Source organism: Melozone crissalis, unplaced genomic scaffold (assembly GCF_028551555.1).
Source record: "Melozone crissalis strain CALT ecotype California unplaced genomic scaffold, PUWL_Pcris_2 ptg000012l_1, whole genome shotgun sequence".
NCBI lineage: Eukaryota > Metazoa > Chordata > Aves > Passeriformes > Passerellidae > Melozone > Melozone crissalis.
The window spans coordinates 2,382,158-2,407,012 of NW_026535790.1; the positions used below are offsets into that span (position 1 = coordinate 2,382,158).

The 24,855-nt window shown below is 58.6% G+C and overlaps 1 protein-coding gene across 1 annotated transcript; it reads left to right on the forward strand.

Annotated features, from left to right (window-relative positions):
* Positions 1–2,379: 2,379 nt before the first annotated feature.
* Positions 2,380–24,057, forward strand: SRL (sarcalumenin). Its single transcript, XM_054270656.1, has 6 exons — positions 2,380–2,440; positions 12,280–12,378; positions 13,269–13,364; positions 21,172–21,288; positions 21,989–22,222; positions 22,800–24,057. Exons 1-6 carry the CDS (start codon positions 2,380–2,382, stop codon positions 23,609–23,611), a joined length of 1,419 nt encoding a protein of 472 aa, XP_054126631.1. The 3' UTR covers positions 23,612–24,057.
* Positions 24,058–24,855: the final 798 nt, after the last annotated feature.

Sequence of the window (24,855 nt, forward strand, 5' to 3'; positions counted from 1 at the left end):
CCTTCAGCTCCCAGGGGGGCGGGGGCTTGGGGGTGGCCACAGTGGGGTATGGGGGGCTCGGGGCATGGTGGGGGGCGTTGGGGATGGGGGGCACAGCCCCTCACCCTGGTTTGTCACCCCCCACCTGCCAACCCACAGGGAATCCTGCCAAGCTGGCAGCAGCCCCACTGTTCCTGATGGTGTTCCCTTGGGACAGGGCCTTTGGTTGGGGTCTTAATTTGCTTTTTTCCTTCTCTTGTGTTTTTGGTTTTTTTTTCCTTTTAATTAAATGTTTGTTTTTAAGCGGGGGGGAGATGCCAAGTGACATGGCAGCAAGGGCAGGACAGGGATCCCTGACTTCAGGGTACCACCATGGCTCCTGCACCCCACATGGGGCAGGGAAAACCCCCTTGGAGAGTAAAATAATCCTGGGATGATGCCATTGGAGCACGGTGGGAGGGCTGGCATATGCCATCCCTCCCTGGCATTTCCAACACCCACCTCCTTGGCACAGGGATGGCAGGTTGGGGGCTGATTTTTACACCCCGTCCCTGCACCTGTGCCCATTCCTGTCCCCCCACCCTGTTCCCATCCCTCCTTTAAGCACTTAACCTGGTTTGTGGGGTCTGTCAGCTCCGAAGAGCTTTTCTAGTTTGTGATTGTGTCGCTTGGGTCTGTCGTGGCGGGTGGGGGGTCCCTGTTTTGTGCGTCCCCCCCTCGCCCCACTGCTCCCCACCCGGCTGTAGGGTTTTAGGCCAGTTGTGTGTAGAGCCTCGGTGGTATTCAGTAGGTTCCCCCCAGCTGCAGCTGTTTCTCGGTTCCTTTCCCCTTTTGTTTTTTTTTTTTGGTTGGTTTTTTTTTTGTTTCTTTTTTTTTTTTTTTTTTTGTATTTTTTTTTACAATTTTCAGGTCTTTGTGTTGATTGAGAAGCTATTCTATTTTGTTAAGAAAGTTGAAAAAAAAAAAAGAGGCTCGTGCCTTTGTAAAGAAACAAAATAAAGTTTGTACTTGGTTTTTTAGAAGCTCCGTCCTGGCGTTGACGTTTGTGGGGACAGGGATGGATCCCAGCCCGATGGACACTGGTCCCTCTGGGGCTCCTGGGGAGGGCAGGGGGTGCTGCCTGCACTGGGAATCCCGGCAGGAGGCACAGGCAGAGGGTGCTGGCCCTGGTGCTGCCCCTGCTGTGGTTTTCAGGCTGTGTTTAAAGGCTCAGCCCTGCCAGTGCTGCCCACACGTGATGGGCACATCAGGGCTCAGCTCAGTGCTGAGGTGCAGGTGGGGACATCTGGGCTGCCTTTAATGAGGCCACACAGCTGAGGGGAGCTGGGGTCAGGCTTTGTGTCCCCCTTCCCCAGGGATGGGGTATCCATCTCTCCATGGAGCTGACTATGACTCGGGGTAGGGGCACTCATCTTTCTCCATGTGTTTTTTGGGGGGAGGCAGCCCTCTTTTCACATGGAGCACCTACCTCTCAGCATCCTCCCGTGGCTGTGGGTCCCTCCCACTGCCCCTCCACTCCATGGCCATCCGTGGTGTCCAGCCAAGGGCTGGCTCCTGCCTGCTCTGAGCCATCACCCCCTGCTCCACACCACTGCCCCTTCCCACCCCCCATCTCGGGTTCAGGGGCTCCCCTGCTCCCACTCTTGGGGAACTGTTGTTTGCCACCTTTCCTGAGAAAAGCTGGGTCACAGGCCCCCCAGAATGGCTCCTGCACTGAGGGAGCCCAAGGGCCACTGTGCCGTGGCCAGGCTCTGGGGACAGCACTGGGAGGCTGCTCTGTACGAGCAAGGGTGCCAGGTGCTGGTGACATTGTGCCCTGTGCCACGCTGCCAGTGCAGTGACAGTGGGGATACCTTCAGGGTGGCAGGAACATGCCTGTTTCCTTTGGGGTCTATGGCATTGCCTGGCGTTGGTGACCCGTGGTGGCTGGAGGGGACACCGAACCAGCCCAGGACACAGTGCTTGGGGACAGCCACCTTTGGGGACAGATGAGGACACTGCAGTGTGGTGGTGCTCAGCTCTCCCTGTCCACAAAGCCCAGAAGGAGCTGAGGCAGCCCAAGGAGCTCTGCTACCCCACACGAGCAGGATTCTGCATGGGGACGGTCCAGAGGAGCCCTGCAGGAATTTACCCAAATAAAGAGGAGAGGCACCCGCTTCTCCTCTCACTGGGAAGGGGCCCGAACAAGCAGTGCCATCCCCACGCCCGGAGGTGCCCCGTGCCCTGGCATCCCTGACAGGAGCCATTCCCAGCGCCGTGTCCCCTCGCTGTCCCCATGGCCAGGGCCCCTGGGAGCGGAAGAGCGGCGGCAGCAGCATCTGTGCGGGCAGCTGCCGGCCCTGCCCCGCGCCGCCCGTATAAATAGAGGCAGCGAGCGGCAGGGAGCTCCTGGCAGCCACCATGAAGGGCCTCAACCTGCTCTGCTGCTGCGTGGCCTCGCTGCTGCTCCTCGGCACCGCAGGTACGGCCACACACCGGGCTGGGGCACCCCGGGGGCTGGGGGTGCCCGAGGGCTGGGGGGCTGGCAGGGTTATGGGGTCCCCGTGGGGCTGGGAGTGCCCTTGGGGCTGTGGGGACTCTGTGGGTGCCTCTGGGTGCCTGGGCTTACGGGGTCCCCGTGGGGCTGGGGGTGCCCTTGGGGCTGTGGTAACCCCTCAGGGTTGGCAGGTCCCTATGGGGCTGGGGGTCCCCACAGAGCTGGGTGTCCCCATGGGGCTGCGGGTGCCTGTGGGGCTGTGGGGTCCTGCAGGGCTGTGGGAACCCCAAGGGGCTGTGGGGTCCCTGTAGGGCTGCAGGTGCCCATGGGGCCGTGGGTGTCCAGGGGCTGTAGGTGCCTGTGGGGCAGGGGGTGCCTGTGGGGCTGTGAGCACCTCTGGGACTCTGGGTGCCTGTAGGGCTGTAGGTGCCTGTGGGTCTGTGGAGTCTGTGGGGGTCCTGTTGGGTTGCAGACAGAATTGTGGGTGCCTGTGGGACTGAGAGAGGCTCTGGGGCGCCCAGCGAGCCCGACCTGGAGCAGGACAGGGTGGCAGGGGCACAGCGGGCCGGGCTCCCCGGCAGCTTTTCCAAGGCCGCAGAGCCACCCTAAAACGTGCAGGGAAACGTGTTGGGGGGCTGTGGGGAGGAGGGGAAGGCGGGAGGTGCAGATTGGGGTCTCTGTTACAGAGCCACGCTGGGCACAGGGGCCGCGCTGCCGCTGCCATGCCTTGAGGCAGTGTCACCTGTGGCTGCCGTAGTGGTTGATTTGGGACTGTGAGGGGGTTGGGGGTCTCTGAGGACCCCGATCCCCCTCCCCGGGCTGTGCCATCCCCGCTCCTCACGGCGCTGCCCGGCCGGGTGTCCCCGGGGCGGCGCGGCATCGCTGGTACCCTTGCTTGCCCTTGAGTTAATTTGGGCTGGTTCTGTGCCTGGCCGCGCTCCGGCGGCCGCGCAGCCGGGAGCGGGGCTGCTAAGAATGGAAACAGCCGTGTAAGGGGACACTGAGCCCGGCACCCCCCCGGGCACCGCCGCGGCCCCGCGCGGGCACCGCAGCTGCCGCTGCCAGCGCCCGGCACCCCCGGCCCCGCCGAGTTTTGGCCTTTTAAGGGCATCTTGGGCCCTTCTCGGCAATGAATGGGTTTGGGGGCCGGCGACACACCCCGACAGAGGTGGGGTGACCTCCGTGGGGCCGCGGGTGCAGTGTGTGCAGGGGGGTTGGGAAGGTGTTCTGTGGGCATGGATGGTGGCTGGTGCCGCTCCAAGCGGGGCTGCTGGCCTGGTGGGACATCAGGAGCTTGTCTCCATGGTGGGTGACCACCAGCCCATGTCTGGGTTTGGCTGAGGCTGGCATGACACAGCACTGGGATACCCCATCCCAAAGGAGGCTCTGGGGCCAGGAAGCACATGGGGGTCTGGCAGCCCCAGGACCAGCTCTGAGGGGTCCCCCAAGTTTATTGGGGGTTTATTGAGGGTCACCTGTTTATTGAGGGTCACATATTTCACGCCAGTGCTGTAGGTTTCCAAAAAAGCTCTAAGCACTGGCATGTCTCCTGCCTATGCTTCTGCTCCTCAGAGAGCAGTGGGATTTGCAGGATGAGTTCTGCTTTTCCTTTGGCACCAAGCTGAACTCTCAGACCCGGCTCCTTTGGGGTGAAGGAAGTGGTTTGGAGGGGATTTTTTTCCATTTTTGGGACAACTTTTCCCATTCAATCCCTGTTGGTGCCTGTGGGGATCCCACAGGGCTGTGGGGCTGCAGGTGCCCATGGGAAGAGAAGGGGTGAAAGTCCAGTGGAGAACCAGGGGCTTTGTTGGAACATCACAGCAAGGTGTGGTCCCTTGGGTTAAGTGGCACCTGGGGCTGCCAGGACCCTGCCACCATTCCCAGAGGCTGGCGTGGGTATTGCCCTGTGCCTGTGCCCTTACAGCCCCCACTGAGGCAGCTCATTGCACACGTGGCTGGGGCTGGCAAAGCTCCCCGGGGTTGCTGGAGCCTGGCAGGGACCAGCACCCACCCATGTGGGCATGTGGGGCTGGGCAGTGGCTCATGGTGAGGGCAGTCACCCAATTCACCATCTGCTCCTGCCCTCAGGCAGAGCCCAGCCCAGCCATCCCTTCCAGGCTGGGTGGCCCCTGTGGCCACCAGCAATGGGCCACAGCGCAGTGCCCACACACTTTGCCCTGGGCATCCCTTGGCTCTGCAGCCACCATGGGTTTGAGTGGGAGGGCAATTCCAGGCTGTGCCATCACCACCTCTGAGCTGAGAGAGGACTTGGGGAAAGCCCTGGCACAGTGGTGTCCTCCTGCAAGGCACTGCAGGGCTGGCACAGACCCCTCCTGGTGACAGCAGAGGGGTCTGTGCCAGCCTCAGCTCCTGGGAGTCCCTGTCCTGCCTCATCCTGGAAGGTGTCACCTCAGGGTGAGCTCCAGCACCACCTTCTCGTGGCATCCTGGGGTGTTCTCCACCACCTTGGAATGTGTCACTTTAGGGTGGGCTCCACCTCCCAGGCCAGAACATTTTGGGAGCAGGACTGTGACACCTTGTGTGGGCTCAGGGCCCTGGGCACAGCAGCCATGGGGACACCTCACCCTGACCATCCCAGGCCAATGGCCCCACAGTAACCAACCTGCCCAGAGTGGGCACCTCTGTGTCCCAGGGACTCCTCTCTGGACTTGTTCCCCCCTCCAGCACCAGCACAGCCATGGGCAGCGCTGCAATGGGTGTGTGTGAGAAAGGGGCTTGAGGTGCTTCGGGTGTGCTGGGTGCTTGTGCCACCTACATCCCTGTCACACCCCTGGAGCCTCACCCCAAGGAGACCCTGATCCCTGTGGGTGCCCATCTTACTCCCAAGGTGTTGGCTGAGCAGAGCAAGGCAGATGCCAGGCAGGTTGGCTCTGCTGTGGCACCCTCTCCATCTGCCATCCTTGTCCCAGTGTGTAGGTGACGTCCAGCAGGGCAGGAAGGCCAGGAGACCTGGGGTGGCACCAGGCTGGGAGGGCCGTGCCATGCCCAAGGACAGCACTCCTGCCATGTTCCCCTGTGTCCCACTCGCCAAGCTGGTGAAACCCCAGCCTGGCCACTGGATCAGGGTGACCAGATGGCTTCTGGAATTGCTGTTCTCCGAGCTCTGCAGGAATAGCAGCAGCCCGGGGCTGTGCAGGGCTCCACGGAGCTATTTCCAGCTCATGGGGACATTTCCCTTGTCAGTGCCTGCTGGAGGGAGCCCTGAGCTCTGTGCTGGTGGGGGCTGCAGGGGGGGCTTGGACAGGCACCCCGAGCCAGGATGGGGTGCTGGCAGTGCCAGCATGGCCTTGGTGCCAGTTGGGCACCCTTGGGGTCACACAGCTCTGGGTACACTGCAGAAAAGGGCTCGGAGCTGTGTGGCCCTGTCCATGTGCTGGTGTCACCACGTGCTGGTGTCCCCAGTGCTGTCACTGCCAGGGCTGGCACCCCCACTCAGCATGGCCAGGCAGGGTCTGCCCCCTCATTCCCCTCGGTTTGGGGATCTTGTGGGACATCAGGCATTAGAATCCAGGCTGGCAAGTCCAAGGAATGCTTGGGATGACCCAAGGAGGGATGGGGAGCCAGGAGGTCTGGCCTTGAGTGGACAGATGTCCCTCAGGGGACAGCCCTAGGGTGGATTGGTGAAGCCTCCCATGGCTGGAGGCCAGGAGCAGTGAAAGCTCTTGGACACCCCTCCTTTGGAAGAAGGAGCCCTTCCAGCCCCAGCCATGCCCAGCAGGTCCCTTGGGTCCCCCAGCACTGCCCCAAGCTGCAAGGGACACCACAGGTGGATGTTCCTCGATGTACAGAGTGACATCTGCCTGTGCCAAAATACCTGATGTGTCCTGGCCCTCTGCTCACTGATGGACCCAGATCTCCTCAGGCAGGAAGCAGCAGGTGCTTCATCTCCCACCTTCCTCATCTTCGTGTCTTCTGCAAGGCAGGGTTCAGGGTCCCTTACAGACCTTGAGGGTGGGCAGACAGTGCAAGAAACACCCTGCAGCAGTGATTCCCTATTTTAATCTCTATTCAGAAAGCTCCAAGTCTGGTTTTAATCCATTTGGTAGCTCCTGGTGATGTTTCTTTACCATATATTAATAAAAATATAATATTGTTCTATTCAACCATTTACAGACATCAAATCACTTCATAACTTTTTTAAACTAAACTTAAATTTTTTATGTACAGATGAGGTCAAGTTAGTTTGACAAAAGTGTTTCCTGCACTTCCTTCTGCATTGAAAACCCGGAATATATTCGCTTTATGCTGGATTTTTGGGATCATGAAGCTTCTGGGATGTGATGATGTGTCTGGGCATCCTGGGTTTTGGGGTGCACAAAGGTCTGGGGAGCCAACCCCATCCTCAGCCCCATCCTTGTGCTTGTGTCCTCTGGGCTGCTTGAACCCTCACGGGACACTTCCCTTTGGAGGTGTTGGCTCCAAGTGGAGCTGGGGCTGGGCTCCCCCTGCTCTGAGGGCTGGGCTGGAGGAGCCCTGGGGAGATGGCCCTGAGCAAGAGGGAAGAGCCTGGAGAGAAGGGACATCACCCTCAAAAGGGGTCTCACAGGAAAGGAGGGGTCTGCACCAGGTCCAGCTGGAAAATCCAGGAACTCCCTGACAGCTTCTTTGTGTCCAGTCAGTGTCCACGAGGTTTTAATGGGCTTTGCCAAAACAAAGGCAGGGTTGGGTATTTGGGATACAAAGTCCCACCAAGACCCCCCCGGGAGGACACGGGGAGCACAGGACTTGCAGGAGCCAGTGGATAAACCCCCAGGGAAGCAGGGATGGGGAGCCGGGCAGGGCAGGGGGCGTGTGAAAAGCCATCCCCGCAGCCCTGCCATCGCCGGCCCCACGCTCACGGCTCCGGTTTCTGCTGGAGGGGGAGAGAGTCCCTCCAGGGCCACCTGTGCCCATCTGTCCCTTCTCCCCGTCCTCCTGGAGGACCCGTTTTGCCGTCAGGTCGCTGCTGTTCCGTTCGATGCCGCGCAGGGATGGAGGGGACGCCGCGATGTTCAGCCATCCCCTCCTTCCCCACAGGCTGGTCCGGGTGCAAACCCGCCTCGGCACCCTGTGCCACCCAGAACCGTGCCCTGGGCTCTCCATCCCCGCTGTCACCCCCTAAAAAAGTGTCCCCTGGCAGCTCATAACACTCCCAGCACGAGAAAGGGGCGGCAGGGGCAATTCAAGCCTCACAGAGAGGTCAAGTCCCCGAGGGGAAGAGGGCGAGGTCTCCTCTCCGATGCCACCCATCTGCTTGGCACAATGCAAGGTGCGAACACGGGGAGCCCCGGTGTCATTTGACACCCACGGGGGCCCCCAGGTGGGGACGTCACCCGGGGCTGGCCGCGGGGGCTGCTCCTCCCGGTGCCCCGGGGCCCCGTACAGTTGCCTTGCTGTATTTTTAGCCTGCCGAGGGTGTTAAGCCCGTAACCTTCGGCCCATTTTGCACTCATCGGGCCACCATGTGCAGGTCAGCACAATTCACCCTGGATCGGGCGGCCATGTAGGGGAAACAGGGAGAAGGAGGTGGAGAGGGGACAGGGACTTTCTGTCAGAGCTTGAAGGTCACAGGAAATGAAGCCCGTGAGCAGCACGGGGCAGGGACATCCCCATCTGAGCCCTGGGGGATATTTCCCTTTTTCCTCGAGGGATGGCTCGTGGTGGGCACTGGCGCTGCTGTTGTGCCAGGCCATGGTGGGTGATGGGTCAGAGGGGGCACACAGAGCCCAGACAAAGCCCTGAGGACTCTCAGGGTCTCCTCTGCCTGGTCCTGCCCTCCTCCTCTGCTTTGACCATCACTCCTCTCCCAGCTCTCCAGGTCACCAGCTATTTTGGGGCCAAACTGAGAATATCCCATCAGCTGAGGGGACCCTCTAATGACTCAGGCTGGTTCCCAGGCCACCAGGGCCAGGCAGGGCCATGTTGGACCCAGCCACTCAGGGCTTGCAGGTCAAAGATAGATATCTCCATTCAAGAGGCTCCTGCAGGGTCCCAGGGGTCCTCAGGAAGGTGACCTGAAGGAGCAGGGTGGAAGGGAGGGGTGTGGGGGTTGCCCACAGCCATCTCCCTCCATCTGGGAGCTGAGCTGGGCACCAGCAGAGGACAGGGAGGTCAGCGAGGCCAGAGCAAGGGTGACCTGTGCATCCAGTTTGGGCAGGGTGAGGAGCTGTGGGAGCTGTGGCAGCGGCTGCAGCTCTGCTGTGCCAGGGAACCAAGAGCCGCAGGCAATGAGGGCAGGCTGGGGGCAGCCTGTCCTTGCCAGTGCCCGCTGCTGGCATGGCACGAGCCTCCCAATGTGACCTGACCCCAGCTCACAGCCATGGAGGTAAAACCATCCCCTGGCATCCCCAGGGCAAACTGGGCTGAGGGGTCCCACACTGACCCCAGCCCAGCTCCTCCTGTGCTCAGCCCTGTGGCCAAGCCCAGTGAGCTCCAATTTTGGCAAAATCCTGCTGGACACAGTCCTGTGGTTCCTGCATGGACATGGAGCAGGAGCCAGAGCACAGGACTGGCCATGCCCCTCGCCTCCTGCAGCCTGGATAGAGGTGGCCTTTTTCCCTGCTTGGCTCCTGCTTGCCAGCTGGAGTACAAAGGAATTATTTTCCTCTGAAACGCTCCCCTGGCATGAGACGTTTGGGGGGATTATTTAGACTAGCAGCAACTGTTTGTAACAGAGACAGTATAGCCGTGATCTTTTATTTTTGGCACCCGCTGACTGATGTTAAATTGCAGTTGGAGCCTATGGAAAATACGGATGGATTCTCCAGGGCCACAGAGCACACTCATTGTGTCCCCAGCAGCAGCACGGCGTGGCACATGCTTTCCTAGTGAAGGGACACTTACAATAAATAGCTCCTCAGCCCCGTGGCCAGGGTTAGGCAGATTCCCATGCTGGGCAGCCCCTCATGCCAGGAAGCCCCTTCCTCCTCCTCCTCCCCCTCACTTCACCGCCCACCTTGGCTGGTGTGATGTTCTCTGGAGTCAGGACTGGGGAAGGACCCTTTTAACCTGCCAAGCCCCTCAAAATTTGCCATTTTTACTCCTTTCCCCATCTTTAGGGCAGCTTTGCCACCTTCCTGCAGCGCTTTGGGGTGGGCAGCCCCGGTGCCAGGCAGCCAGGGCTGGTGGAGCCATAGAGCCCCTGCCAGCTCCGCTTTGTCCCCACAAACATCTTTGCACCCAACTTCTTGTGACAGGGACAGAAAATTGAGCTGGAGCAGGCTTAGGGAAGAGTTGAAACCTCTTGGTAGCAGCCACAGCTCAGGGCCCTGGCAGGTGGGGGACTGACTGAGCTGTTCTCATCGTTTAGAGCCGCGCGCCCCCGGCACGGGCCATGGGGATGGTGCTGCCCAGAGCCCCCCGCCCGGCACGGAGCCCCCGCTGCAGGACAAGGCACACGATGGCAGCCCCGAGGAGGAGCAAGACAGTGGCACTGCCAGTGCCTCCGTGCCTGGTGTCACCGAGGAGGGACACGGAGAGGGGGAGGAAGAGCCGGCGGGCGGCCTGAGGAGGGGCCTGGGGCCAGGGGACAGCCAGACAGAGGAGAGCAGCAAGGAGCAGGGCCAGGAAGAACAGAGCTCAGGGGAGGAATCTGTGGCAGCTCATCGTGGAGGGAACCATGGACCTGGCACACAAGAGGACATCCATGCCCAGGAGGATGAGGAGCCCGGCACAGAGAAAGGAGGCTCTGAGGAGGAAGGGCAGCCAGGGGAAGAGCAAACAGAGGAGCCAAGAGAAGCATCTGCTCCTGAGGGAGAGGAGGAAAGGGATGAGCAGAGCTCAGAGGACGATGATGAGCAAGGAGAGTCTGAGGAAGGTGAACACGAGGAGTCTGAGGTAGATGGAGACAAGGAAGAGTCTGAAGAGGGAGAGTCTGAGGAGAAAGAATCTGACGAAGATGGCGACAGGCCAGAGAATGAATCTGGAGAGAATGACAAGGAAGAAGCTGACACTTCCAACAAAAAGAACCACAGCAAACCAGCAGCTGCTGGCACAGGAGAAGCCAGGGATGGCCCTGCCAGCTGCCATCACCCACCCTGTGGGGATGCAGCAGAAGACCCACCAGCAGCAGAAGACCCACCAGCAGCAGTGGAAAACACACCAATGGTGGAAGATCCACCAGCAAAAGAAGACCCACCAGTAACAGAAGACCCACCAACAGCAGAGGAAGACCCTCCAGCAGCAGCAGACCCCCCTGCAGTGGCAGAAAACCCCCCAGCAGCAGCAGCAGCAGACCCCCCTGCAGACCAGACCCCACTGGCAGGAACAGAGGGCCCCAGCACCACCGAGACCCAGCACAGCCAGATAGGTTGGAGTCTTTTCTTGTGGGTGTGCTGTGGCAGCAGGAGTGACCTCCCATCAACCCGGCGGAGCTGAGCTTGGCACGTTAAACCTGCCCTAGTGCATGGCCCTCTCCTAACGCTTCTGCTTCCCCGCCTGCCCTAACAGCGCCCGGCGTGGGCAGCGAGGATGCCCAACACGCGGGCACTCATCGCAGCGGTGCCAGCACTGACTGATGCTCCCCTCTCGCCACTCCAAGTCCATGATTTCTCCTCAGGGATGTGGACATGGATTAAGTGTTTAACCTCCAGGCCCCTTTCAGCATTCGCAGATCTCTTAAAGACTCTTTATCCATCACCCAGGCCCTTGGCTTGTGCAGGGGCAGGATGCTTCTGGGATTGTGGAGCTCCCAGGATTGTGGGGCTCATCTCCACCAGTTCTTGGCTCGTAGGGAAGGTGTGAAGAACTAATCCAGGCCAATGAGCTGCTGAGGCACCAGCCCTGCTCAATCAGTGAAAGGCTAACTAGGGGAAAGGGACACCCTCCACCACAATTTCCTAGAATTATTTGTAGACTTTGGCCCACAGGTTGGGCAGCGACCTTTGGACCCAGATTAGTATTTTTGTTGTTTTCATCTGTAATGTCCCAGCTCAAAAAGCCTCCCATTTTACCCAAAAGACAAATCCAGTTTGGTCTCTGTGTCTTCACTTGGCAGGTCAAAAGGTTTTCCTCAGCCCAACACTCAGTAGATGCTCAACACAGTCTCAGGGCTTAGTGGCGCCCTGCTTGATCCTGCTGTCCCCAAACCCCTGCTACAGTCCAACCCCAAAAAGCTCCTGGAAGTTCCTGGTGTGCCAGCACCTCCATGGCAAGGCCACCATTGTTTCCCTGTTTTGGGGGCAGGGGGGTGCCTTCCCCAGTGGAGGCAGCTGCCTCATGCTGCTCATGCCTGGCACGGAGCCATGAGGGACAGGGCGCTGTGCAGAGGGCAGGGGAACACGGGGACAGAGGTGGGAGAGCTGGGAGGGAACAGCCCCACTGGCAAGGGTGGGCCAGGCTGGCCTGTCCCCCAAGAGCCACGGGCAGCCCCAGCCTGGGACCCCACGTCTCCAGCCGACCCTGCAGGTTTCTGGGGGAGTGGGCAGCACCCAGCCTGCAGCCGGGGCCGAGCCCATGGAGCCGCAGCTGCCGGGGGAAGCACCAGGGCCCCGCTGGGCAGCAGCTGCTGCATGCTCGTGCTACATCCCAGCCCCGGGAGCCCCTTCCAGGCACATCCTTCGCATTCCCCACGAGCAGCCAGCCCCTCCTCGGAGCCAAGCAGTTGCCCATGACGCTTCCCCCAGCAGGCAGAGCCCTGGCAGCCTCCAGGAGCCTGTGCTAAAGGGAGAGCGCGGGGCATCCCGACAGTGGCTGCCGTGGGCATGGCGTGCCCGCAGGCTCGGGGTGTGTGTGCTCCCCGTGCCCTCTCCCTGGCAGTCGCTTGTGTGAGCTCCTGGGTGGGTTCCCACTCCAGCAGTAACAGGTCTCCTTGTTTTCTCCTCCAGAAGAGGTTGAAGATGCCAGCGAGCCGACCAAGCGCGACCGGTCCCACTTGGAGAACACCCTGAAGCTCAATGAGGAGAAACCTGCCGATGATGTCTCAGGTGAGGAGGCCGCGCATGCCCTGCACTAAGGCCATGGACAGGATTTTCCTTCTCTTGCGTTTTGATTTTAACCTTGCTTCTTGTAGGTCTAGTAATGCCAGATCTTCATTAACAGCCCTTTGGCTGCTCTTGGGTTAACATATTTTAGGTATTTTAAGGACATCACTGAGGGCATACAAGAATTAGGAGGGTATGGAAGCTGGAAGATGCAGACAGTGAATCAGGCACATCCCTGCTCAAAGAAACCTGGAGCAACTTGTGACAAAGGGTTGGGATTTTTATTCCAATTATATACTGGGTTTTGCTGCTCTAAGGGTTGCTTCTGCTGGCCCCACTGGCAGTTTGGGCTGGAAAGGCAGTGATAAGAGATACTGCGGAGAAAGCTCCTCCTCTTTTCTAACAAGCAGCTCTGGGGCCATGCCAGGGGGCCCTGGCACCATGGTGGAGGGCTTTTTGGGACTGTGGGTGTTGAGTGCTAAACAGCACTGAGGAAAGGTGCTCCTCCCATCAGCTGCTGGGAGCAGATGGGGACAGTGCCCAGTGGGAAACATTAGCAGGGGAGAAGCATCAAAATCCTAGAACAGTTTGGGTTGGGAGAGATGGTGAAGACCATCTCATCCCACCCTTCTGCCATGAGTAGGACATTTTCCACAGACCAGGCTGCTCCCAGCCCCGTCCAACCTGGCCTTGGACACTTCCAGGGATTCAGGGGCAGCCACAACTCCTCTGGGCAAAATGTGTGGCTGGGATCAGTTTGGCCAATATTTCAGCTGTAAGCCAAGTCCCTTGATCCATGACTGGGCCACTCTTGGGACCTGCATGGCCCCAGGAGGGTCTCACCCAGCCTGGTGGGGCTTGCCTCTCACCTGCCCCCATGCTTTGCCCCCCAGGAGTATTGCAGCGGCTGAGGAAGATCTACCACTCCTCCATCAAGCCCCTGGAGCACTCCTACAGATACAACGAGCTGAGGCAGCACGAGATCACAGGTAATGCCACGGGCACTGGGGTCTCCAGCACCAGCAGGTCCTTGGGATGCAGATAACAGCACAGAGAGCAGACCATGGGCAGATAACAGCACAGAGAGCAGATCATGGCAGCCTTGGACTGTGTGTCGTCCTTTGCAGCTTCCCAGGGAGTCCATGAACACGCTGGGCTTAGAGGCCATGCCCTAGTGAACCCAGCAGCAGGAATTCCTGCCTCTGCCTCAGCCCATCTGCTGTCAGGGCCATCTGTGTGGGCTGAGCACTGAGCCCTGCCTGCCTCGGGTCTCCCACCTGCTCAGCATCAATGCCCTGTACCCCTGCCAAGCAGAGATCATGGCCCAATGAAACAGGCTTGGCAAGGAAGCTCAGGACCTCTCAAGGCTGGGGATGAGCTTCCTGGGGGTGGCAGGAGCTGGCATCCTTCCTGCTGGGTACAGGACACAGCCATGTGGGCAGGGTGTTCCTCAAGCTCTACAGCCTTCACTCATGCTGAGAGTTGGAGTTTCCAGCCCTTGGCAATCTCAGACACAATGGATGGGGTGAGCAGGTCCCTGTGGCCCCTGGCATGGTGTGGGCTGAGCCAGGTCACACATGTGTCCCTCCACAAGAGGAAAGTGCAACCCTGTCCCAAGATGCTCACAAGATACAGGATGTTCTTGTGACCCAAGAAACACCAGAAGCCTCATTTTCCAAGCACAGATGGCTCAAACCCAAGTCTGATTTCCTTGTTCACTGCAATAATTCTCCTCTGAGTATCTATTCAAGCACAGGAGCCAGGGCCAGCTCTCTCCTGAGTATCCAGGGGCTGCTGGAGTCCCTGCTGCCAGCGTCTCAGGACTTTGTGCCCATGTCACCCTCCTGCCAAGGCCCTGAAGTTGTCCTCCTTGTCCTGCAGCTCTGCCTGCCTCCCCAGGTGTCCAGGCCCATCCTCCTGGAGCCATGCCCTCCCTTCTGTTGAGGCAGGACTGGGATGCACTCTGGGATGCACCCTCTCCACAGATCTTTCTTTTACAGCTGGCCTTGCTCCACCAGCACACAGGTGCTGTGAGGTCACACCAGGTGCCCTCACTCAGCTGGGGCACATCCCTGTGGAGCAGAACTCTGGCTTTCCAGGCATCCTTCCTGCTTTCCAGGCATCCCTCCTGCAACTCCTGAGTCTGGGTCAGACATTGTCTAAGCAGGCTTGGACATCTCCCTACCCAGCCAGGCCATCTCCAGCATACAGGCAGTGAGGAACACAGGGAAGTTACCCTGTGGGAGGGTAATTGAGGTTCACAACATGTCCTGATTGTCACCCCACGTCTGCTGGCCTGTCCCCTGGCAACACCCCAACTTCTTCTCCAAGCTGCTCTGGTCTGTGGTGTTTTCTGTCAGTTCAGCCTGGGACACAGTTCAGGAGGATGTTTGGGGTTACAGGGGCAGCTGGTGGGCTCTAACCCCCCTTTGCTGTTCACAGGCAGAGGATGCAGCCCCCAGCCACAATTTCCAGCCCTCAGGATGCCCTACCCTACCCTTAATCCATCCCATGCCCAAGCAGCCATTTCCCTGCTCCCCTTTTGTGAGGAAACAGGTGTTTAAGTGTTCCCCAGGCTGCTGCTGGCGTTCTCAGCTGCTGAGGTTCACCATTGACCCTGGTGTTTTCCCAGCCTCTCTCAAATCCAGCTCCTGAGCAGGACTCACCTTGGACAGCAGGTCCTGGTGTTCCTCCTGGCCTCCCCTCAACACTCCATGATCTGTCCCACCTCACTGTGAGGAGCAGCCACCCCTCAGGATGACAGTCCCCAGGTCAGGTCCCAGCACACCCTGCTGTGTCCTACAGGGCACCCTCACAGTGCTGTGACCCTGCAGCTGGTGACCCACAGGGAAGGGCACAGGGATGCTGCACTGCCTCCAGTCCTTGTCTCAGCTGTGAGACACCCTGGCCATGCTCCCCTCCAAAAAATTTGTACGGACACCAAACTTCTTGAATGATCTGTGACAGCCCAGCCATATCCTGGCACGCACAGCCCTCTCTAGAAACCTCCAGCTCAGCAGTTTGCCTTTCATACCCACAGATCCAGCCTTCCCCAGCCCTCATTAGCAGTGTAATCAGAGAAACCTGCACATTAGTTACAGGGTTGGCCCAGGGAACTCTCTTGACCTTGGAGGGCAGGTGAGGACACGGTGGAGCTCAGGGAGCCTTCTCAACACTTTCTCTGCACAGTGCCCGTGTCCTGAGCGGGTTCATCCCATCAGTGCTGTCCCTGCAGGCTGGGAGGCGCTCCCAGCTCCCCCTGTGCCCCCTCTCCGTGGTGGGGGGAGGCTGGAGGGCACAGAGCTGCCGGCTCAGCTGGCTGGCAGGAGCAGGACAGCTGGGGGAGCTTTGGGGCAGGCCTGTCATGGAATATGTGTGACCTTTGGAGGTGTAAACCAATATAGAGGGGTGCCATGGCAAGCACCCTGGCCCCTCCATTACGTGGCAGCCTTCCATTTTGTCTCCCTTCCCATCAGCTCCTCTCACTGCAGTGTAATCCAAAGAGCTCCTCTGCTCCCCACAACGTGTGAGAACTCCCATGGAGTCCTGTGGGAGCTGTGGCTGTCACCATCAATTCTGACTTGTCAGGGTGCATCTCAGAAAGCTCCCACACACCCTCTGCTTCAGCCTGGCAGATGCCATTTCCTTCTCCCTGCCTGCCACCCTCCCGCCTCCCTGCTCTGCCATCCCACGTGGATGCAGACGTGCTCTGCCTGGGTCCAACTCCGTGCTTGGAGGGACTATACCTAGCTGAGGGTGAGGCATTCTCCCAGTCCAGCCATGGAAAGCTTGCTGTGAGGTCACACCGGGTGTTGGTGCATGCTGGTGACCTTAATTACTGATGTATGCTAATTAGCAAGTGTCCCTGTGTAGAGAACGACCTCCCAGATGCCATCACCAGCCACAGGGGCTGGGCCCGGGTGACCCTGTCACTGGGGTTGTCAGGACATTGCTGGGTCGGTGGCTGTCTAACCCTGGCTTGCTGGGCTCCGTGTGCTCGGTGGGTGATGCCAGGGAAGGCACCAACCCCGCAGAGCAGGAGCTGGGGATGCAAAACCACATCCCCGCCCCGCAGGGCAGACAGGGGTTCAGTGCTTGTCCTGGGAGCTGCAGGCTGCTCCCAGGCTGTAACTCCTCGTCTCCTGCTGGGAATGTGGCCATCGGTTCCCTCCTTGTCCTGGAGCACTCCCGGGCTGTCGCATCCCTCCTCGGACTCACGGTTCCTTTTCTCTCTCCCCGTGTCCCTCGCTAACAGCTTACCCCGGACGCACCCTGGGCTCCTCGGCCACAGGTTGGTATCGCCGCCTGCTCCCTGCATGCTGCCGGCACTGCCTCCGCCTTGCATCCGCTCTCCGGCTTCCCCGGGCTCCTGGGGAATGCCCGGGCACCGATCGGGGCACTGCTCTGCTCTGCGCTGCCCCCCGGCTTCCCCGGGCTCCTGGGGAATGAATGCCCAGGCATAGAGCAGGGTCATACCCGCCATCCCCACCAGGACAGTGTCCCCAGCCCCTCCAGAGCCCCCACTTGTCCCAGCCTGACTGTGCATCCCGACAGCGCCCTTCCCTCCAATCTGCACCTCGCCCAGGCTCTGAAACCTTTCCCTCTTGGTTTAAGATTAAGAGGCAGAATATTCCTCAGGCCAGCATTCAAAGGTGTTTCTGGTAGCCCTGTGAGAGGGAGACGAGACTCCCTTTCTCAGTCTGGAGAAAGGGAGGCTCAGGAGGGACCTTCTCATTCTCAGCGCTCTGACAGGAAGGTGGAGCCAGGTAGGGACCGTCCCAGGGAACAAGGGACATGACAAGAAGAAATAGCCTCAAATTTCACCTGAGGAAGCTTGGAAATATTGGGAAAATTTCTTCAGAGAAAGGGCTGTCAGACCCTGGCACAGCTGCTCAGGGCAGTGGTGGGGGTCCCTAATCCTGGGGGGATTTAAAAGCCCTCTGGATATGGCACTTGGGGACGTGAGTTAGCGGTGACCTTGGCAGTGCTGCAGGAACATTTAGAATTGGTCATCTTAGAAGGTTTTTCCAACCCAAAGTATTTCATGATTGTATGTGTTGGACCTTTAGGTTGATCCCTCACCCACAGCAAGAACTGGAGGAGCCCAGATGATAGCTCGTCCTATAGAGGGGATCTCTTCCCACCCTTCACCCTCCTACGTGAGAAACTTTCCTGAATGTCCACCCCTGATCCCACAGCAGCTGTCCCAGTAACACGGGCTGGCCCCTGCCCAGCTGAAGCCCAGGCTGGCTCCTCTCCCTGCCTATCCTGCTCAGGGTGTGCTGCCAGGTCCCCCAGGAGGATCAGGAGATGGGACACAGTCCAAGAAATGCCAGCCAACACCCAGCCCTTCCCCTGGGCCTGGTGCTCAGCCACGGGAACAATGTTCCCGCAGGGAAATCCCATCTCGTGTCCCTGCTGTCCTGCCCACGGCCACGCTGCCCCAGCCAGCCAAGCCAGGCTCCTTTGGGCACGGCCACACGGAGCCCTGCCAGTGCCTGGAGAGCCCCTGGCTCCCTGCAGTGCCAGTGTGGCAGCAGTGCAGAGGGCTGGGGCTATTTATAGCATATTCCGATAGCTGCCTTATCTCATCTCGGGCTCAGGCGCTCGCACGCGTGCTGCCAGGGTGGGCACAGCCTGGGGGCACACGGGGAGGCACAGGCTGCCTCAGCCACGTGGGATGGGCCCTCTGGCTGTGGGCACACGTGTTGTCAGGGTGCTTGTGGATTTGGAAGCTTTGGGAGCAAGGAGTGCCCTCCAAGGGCTGCTGGATCCGTGCCATGGGCACATGGCCGGTGGTGTTTGTGGCACAGGGTGGGACAGAAGTGTGGGTGATGCTGGGAGTGTCCCCCCTTTGAGGACAAAGAAGAGCTTGGTGCCTGTGGCTCAGTAGGAACCAGGAGAGGAAGGAGGTTTTGCTGGGTCCTCTGCTTTGCTCAGCATCCTCAGGACAGACTTGCACTTGAGGGAGAGGCCACACCAGGCACATCTACTGGGCTTGAGGACAAGGGGAGACAAAGCCTTGCCCAGGATTAATCATAGAATTATGGAATGATTTGGGTTGGAAAGGACCTTAAAGCCCACCCAGTTCCACCCCCTGCCATGGACAGGGACACATTCCACTTTTCCAGGCTGCTCTAAGACCCATCCAGCCTGGCCTTGGACACTTCCAGGGATCCAGGGGCAGCCACAGCTGCTCTGGGCACCCTAAGCCAGGGCCTCCCCACCCTCACAGGGAAGAATTTCTTCCTAAATCCCATTGAACCCTGCCCTTTCTCAGTGTGAGGCCATTTCCCTGTGCCTTGTCACCCTAGACCCTCATCCAAAGTCTCTCCAGCTCTCTTGGATCTCCTTTAGCCACTGGAAGGGGCTCTAAGTTCTCCCTAGAACTGTCTCTTCTCCATCCCAGAGCAGCAGTGCTTCCAACCAAGGGCAGCCTGGCACTGCCACACGGGAAAACCTCACAGAAAGCCACTGCTCTAGGAAAGAAAACTACTTGGACAGCCGAACTGCTCCTATGCCCAGAGCTGAGCAGCCCAAGCAGACCCAGGCTCTGCGGAGGGATGAGCTTGAGGCTCGTCTGAGCTTGAGCTGAGAGCGAGCAGCCACAGGGTGGCTGGAGAGAGCCGCTGTGACGGAGCTGCGCCATCCCCGCCCGGCCGGCAGCGAGCCCGGCTCCTTTCTGCTGTCCGGGCCGTCAGGCTGACCCGAACTGCTGCTGACAGACACGGGGACGCAGCAGGGACAGATGCCAGGCCAGCACCCTCCCGGCTGGGAGATGCTCCTTCTCTCCCAGGGAATCCATGCCCGGCCTCACATCCTCGCAGCTCCTGCACTGCCTGCAGAGTTGCAGTGCCTGGCACTGCCCACACAGCCCATGGGGGGCACAGAGCTGCCCGAGGGGCTGTGGGTGACCAGCCAGGGGGGCTGTGCCCACCTTGGCTCCCTGCAGCAAAGCCGGAGCTCACAGGTGCCCACATTCACACAGTCACACCTGGCCAGGGCTGTGTTATGAAAGAGCACACAGGGACCCACCCCAAACCTCTGGCACAACATCACAGGGATAATGGTAATAATAACAACCATCCTAACCTAATTAAAGCTGGCAAGAGAGCAGAGCAGCGGCGACAGAGCGGCAGAGGAATGATTAATAATGAGAGGCCAAGGTTTCAACACTTGTTTTGGTCCCATGTGAGAAGACAAGGCTGGATTCCTGCAGCTGCCAGGGAGGGAGTAGGGTGCAGGAAGAGCCATGCATCCCCTGCTTCAGAGGTGCTGCTTTGTGAAGGAGGGCTGAGCTGTATGGATGCAGCAGTGCCTCATGGAGAGATGTCCCAGCCCATTCCCTTCCCCAGAGGTGACACAGTGAGCCTGTGATGGGCAGGTACGGCAGGAGCAGGTTGGAATGTTGTCCCCAGATCCTGCTCCCATGAGCCAGATGGGTTCAGTGTGAAGCTGCCATGCAGTGCCCTCCAGCACCCTCAGGGCAGGAGCTCAGCACCACGGGGGCTTTGTGGTTTCCCCCACCTTGGAGATGGATCCCTGGCCTGCTGGAACGCTGCTGGCTCCTTCATGGTGGCAGCCATGGGGCACCAGGGGCTCTCATCTGCCTCATGGAAGATAATTCTGCCTTAGGCATGGAGATGAAGAGAAGGTGCTGAGGGCAGCACAGTTTGATCAGGGCATCTCCTTGCCTTGGGCCATGGGGAAAGGCCCTGCTCCAGCTGAGATAGCAGCTCCCAGCTCGTCTGGTGTCATCCATCCCCTGGCTGAACTCCTGCTAGCAACAACAGGATGCACCCTCTCCCCCCCTGAGCATAGGATGGGGTTGGTTTTCACCAACGGGAACTCACCCAGCTTTACTTCCATTCTCGTCCTGTTTATTCTTGTCCTGCTTCAAAGTCACAGGCTCCCGTGTGTCCTGGGCACAGCTTGAGGGCTGGCACAGGCCCTGGGCTCCTCTGGCTCCACCGGCTGCCTACCTGGGCTCCTGGGGGCTGGGGGGTTGAGCAGTGTGGTCACAAGCTGATTGCATGAGTTCTGTTTGAGCAGGGATTGCTCCTGGGGGCGCTGGCTGCGTGTGTCCAGGGACCTCTGTGCTCCTGGACTGATGGCATGGCACGGGGACAGGTCACCATCCTCATGGAGAAAACTGTGTGACTTGAAAAACACAGGATGGAGACTACAGCTCACTCTCCTTTTGCCTTTCCCCAAGCCCAAAGCGGGGCTGTTTGACCTCCCCACATCCAGCTGGAGCATCACACCCAGGCAGTGACCTCCTGCTCGGCCGGAGGGTCCGAAAGCACGGCCCGGGGGTAGATCCCAGCGAGGGCATGGTGGAAAGGCTTGCAGGCAGGTGGCTCGAGGCTCGCACCGCGCTTCCCAAGCCCTGCGCCGCTGCTCCGGAGCCCACGGCAGCTCCCTGCGCACGGGGCCCGGCACGGCCCCCTCCTCCTCGGCACGGCCCGTGCTTTGCGGCGGCCGCCTTCAAACAACACCCCCAGCCCGCAGCCAGCCCCGCGCTCACCCGGCTAAACCTGAAACAAACCGAGACAAGGCTTTAAACACCCTCCGTAGTCGAAGAAGGGCTAAAGCTCGAGGGGGGCTCTGCCGCAGAGCACGGGCCCGTCCCGCTGCCTTGGCTGGCGAATGGCTGCTGGCGGCCCCAGGGCGGCTGATCCCCCGGCAGCGGCACCGCGCCGCTCACATGGGATGCTCGTTACGGCCGCGAGTTCATCGCACGGCGGCGACGGCTATTGTTCCTTCACTTCCTCTTGTTATTTCCCCTCTCCGCAGATGGGGAGATCACTTCCAAGCCTATGGTGCTATTCCTGGGACCGTGGAGCGTCGGCAAATCTTCCATGATAAACTACCTCCTGGGGCTGGACAACACTCCCTACCAGCTCTACACAGGTACCACACTCACTGCTTTGCCAAGGGGGTGCTGACACCTGCATTTCTACATTCCTGCAGTCAGCAATTCCCAGCCGTGTGTCTTCAATCCCTCCTTACAGCCGGGAGGTTGGGATCTGCTCCATGACACCTGGCTGTGGTGCCATGGAGGGAGAGGTTCCCCATCACAGCCTGTCCACCCTTGCAAGGGTGGAGGAGCATCTCTCCCACAACATCCTCATCCTGCAGCACAGGGCTCACAGCTCCCAACACCAAACCCGTGAGCAGCAGTGATGTCAAAAGGGCAGCTCAAAAGGGCTTTCTCTTCTCCCCATCCCTCCTCACGTGCAGCCAGCTAATTCACCCTCCCAGGAGAAATGTCATTCCCTTCCTCCCTCCCTGCTCCCACGGATGTCATCTCACAGCTAAGAGCAAATGTCCATGGCCAGATCAGTGCTGTGGTAATGAGAGCTCCCAGGAGATGGTTCTCCATGACACCTTGTGCAGTCAGGCCACTTCCAGAGAAACCAGTCCCCACAGAAAACAACCCCATGACATCTTCCCAAGAAGTCAGGGCAGGAATTTCATGCTGTTTGCCTTGCCCCTGAATCTCTTGAGAAGCATGCAATGCTCTCCATGCTCCCAGTCTCAGGCCAGCCCTGTTGTGTCCATAGCCTGGCATGGATTTCATGCCACTGCTGCTCCTCTCGTTGCTGTGCAGGGGCAGAACCCACCACCTCCGAGTTCACTGTCATCATGCACGGCCCCAAGCTGAAGACCATCGAGGGCATTGTGATGGCTGCTGACAGCGCCCGCTCCTTCTCGCCCCTGGAGAAGTTTGGGCAGAACTTCTTGGAGAAGCTGATAGGCATTGAGGTCCCCCACAAACTGCTGGAGCGAGTCACCTTCGTGGACACGCCGGGCATCATTGAAAACCGCAAGCAGCAAGAAAGAGGTAGGGGTTCACTGGGTTCATCTAAGGGACCCCAGAAAAGATGCTATGATGATCTGAGGTGACAAAGGTGGCTAAAGCACAATGGAGTCCTGACACAGCACAGTCTGCCCAGGACAGTGGTGGAGTCACCATCCCTTGGGGGGATTTAAAAGATGTATGGATGTGGCACTTGGGGACATGGTTTACTGGTGGCCATGGCAGTGCTGGAGGAATGGCTGGACTCAATGATCTTAGAGGACCTTCCCAACCATAAGGATTCTCTGATCCTGTGATTCAGTATCTGCTCACAGGAACATCAGGAACCCGTGGTCAGGAGCAGGGAGGAGGAGGGTCTGGAGATAAGAGTGAGAGAGACAGGCAGTCACAGGCCCAGACACTCATGGATGGCTTTTTGTGCCAAGAAGCTCCAAAATGTTTTTAGCATGTGAGAAAGAGGCTCTAGGCTACAGGGGAAGTCTGCTGGGCCTCACAACCCATGCAGCCAAATGGCGACTGAGGCACAGCAGACTCACAGTTTATCAATCCCTTGATGAAGGGACTCATCCTGCATTGGATTTCTCTGTTTCCTCTCCTCAAGGTTACCCATTCAACGACGTGTGCCAGTGGTTCATCGACAGAGCCGATCTCATCTTTGTTGTCTTTGACCCCACGAAGCTGGATGTGGGCTTGGAGCTGGAGATGCTGTTTCGTCAGCTGAAGGGCCGCGAGTCTCAGATCCGAATCATCCTGAACAAAGCTGACAGCCTGGCTACCCAGGAGCTGATGAGAGTCTATGGTGCCTTGTTCTGGAGCTTGGCTCCTCTCATCAACGTCACAGAGCCGCCCAGGGTGTACGTTAGCTCCTTCTGGCCCCATGACTACCATCCAGAAACCCACAGAGACCTGTTCCTCAAAGAAGAGATATCGCTCCTGGAAGATCTCAACCAGGTGATTGAGAACAGGATGGAGAACAAGATTGCCTTCATCCGCCAGCATGCCATCCGGGTGCGCATCCACGCCCTGCTGGTCGATCGCTATCTCCAGACCTACAAGGACAAAATGACCTTCTTTAGCGATGGAGAACTGGTGTTCAGGGACATTGTGGAAGATCCTGACAGGTTCTATATCTTTAAATCCATTCTGGCAAAGACCAATGTCAGCAAATTTGACCTCCCCAACCGCGAGGCTTACAAGGACTTCTTTGGCATCAATCCCATCACCAGTTTTAAGCTGCTATCTCAGCAGTGTTCCTACATGGGAGGGTGTTTCCTAGAGAAGATCGAGAAGGCCATCACCCGTGAGCTTCCCGATCTCTTGGGAAGCATCGGCTTGGGGAAGAAGCCCAATGTCCTCTCCTGCGACGTCACTGGCTGTGGCGAAACCCCAAAGAATCGCTACAGGAAGCCCTAAGGTGATCCACAACCCAACTGTCCACGTGTTCCTACTGGTGAATGAGCTTATGTCTTATCTGTCCAAGAAGCCGTGGTTTGTTAACCCTTTGAGTGCCGCGCTGGCAAAGGCTACTGTATGATGAGGACTTTGAGTCATTGACGTCGATGGCAGGGGAAGATGGGTGGGCATAAGGAAGAGAATAAAAACTGTGAATTCCTGACATTTTATCTTTGTTCTTTTGAGTAGAAGGCAATGTTTAAGCTGTAAGTATGAGCAATGCATGGGCAGGACTGCAGCTGCTTTTCCACTGGTGCCAAGAGTGCATGAAGAGGAATTTCAACCTCTGCATCCCCGAAGCCATGAGGGAATGAGAACAAGGGCACAGCTTGAGAACACAGGGGAGAGCAGTGACACACTAACCCAGGCATCACCGGGAGCACTGGTCAAGGAAAGAGAAGCCATGTCCCAGCTGTTGTTTTCAGGCACAAACCTGCTACAAATCTCAGCAAATATTGATCTTGTTTTTATTTCTGAGACCTCTAGGTCACCTGGTGAGTTCTGTTTTCACTTGACAGCTCAGTTGATTTTCTGCAGCCTTCATGTGGGTGTTTGACTTAAGAAGGAGCATTTGAAGGGACACTTGTAGCTCCGGACAGGCAGCTGTGATGGGATTTGCAAGTCCATGGCAAAGGAAGAAATGGAGTGGAAAGGAGCAGCCATCACTGGCTGAGCTGTGCCAGACGAGGAGGGCCAGCACCCCAAACCAGACGGTCCCACAAGGAGATGTGAGCAGGGTTTCCTTCCCTGGACCAGCACAGAAGAAGGCACTTCATGCCTATGTGTGTCATTAACCTCAAAATCCATGCTAGCAAGTCTTGTCTTTAGACCAGCAGGGCTCCAAGGGTGAGAGTTTGGCAGGTTTGCCTTTGTTCAAGTCCATGTTGCTCTTTTCTCAGTCAGCCCTCCGTGGTTTTGTGCTCTGTGGAGGGAGGCAGGAAGGGGGGTCATTAGCTGTGAAGTTAAAAAGGTCACATCCCTTTTGCCTACCTGCTGACCTGTCCTCCCCAGGACAGTCCAGGCAGGTTTCTGGGGCTTGCTTTCCAAACTCCTCCCTTTTTAGCCATTTGTTGGCTCGTTTCTGAGCATCGGTGCTCAGTCCTGAAGGAGTATTGCTTTGGAAGCACCCAAGCAGGGTGAAGTTCCCCATGGACAGCTGACCTTGAAACTTGGCCCTCACGGACAGCATTGCTGTCTGCCAAGCT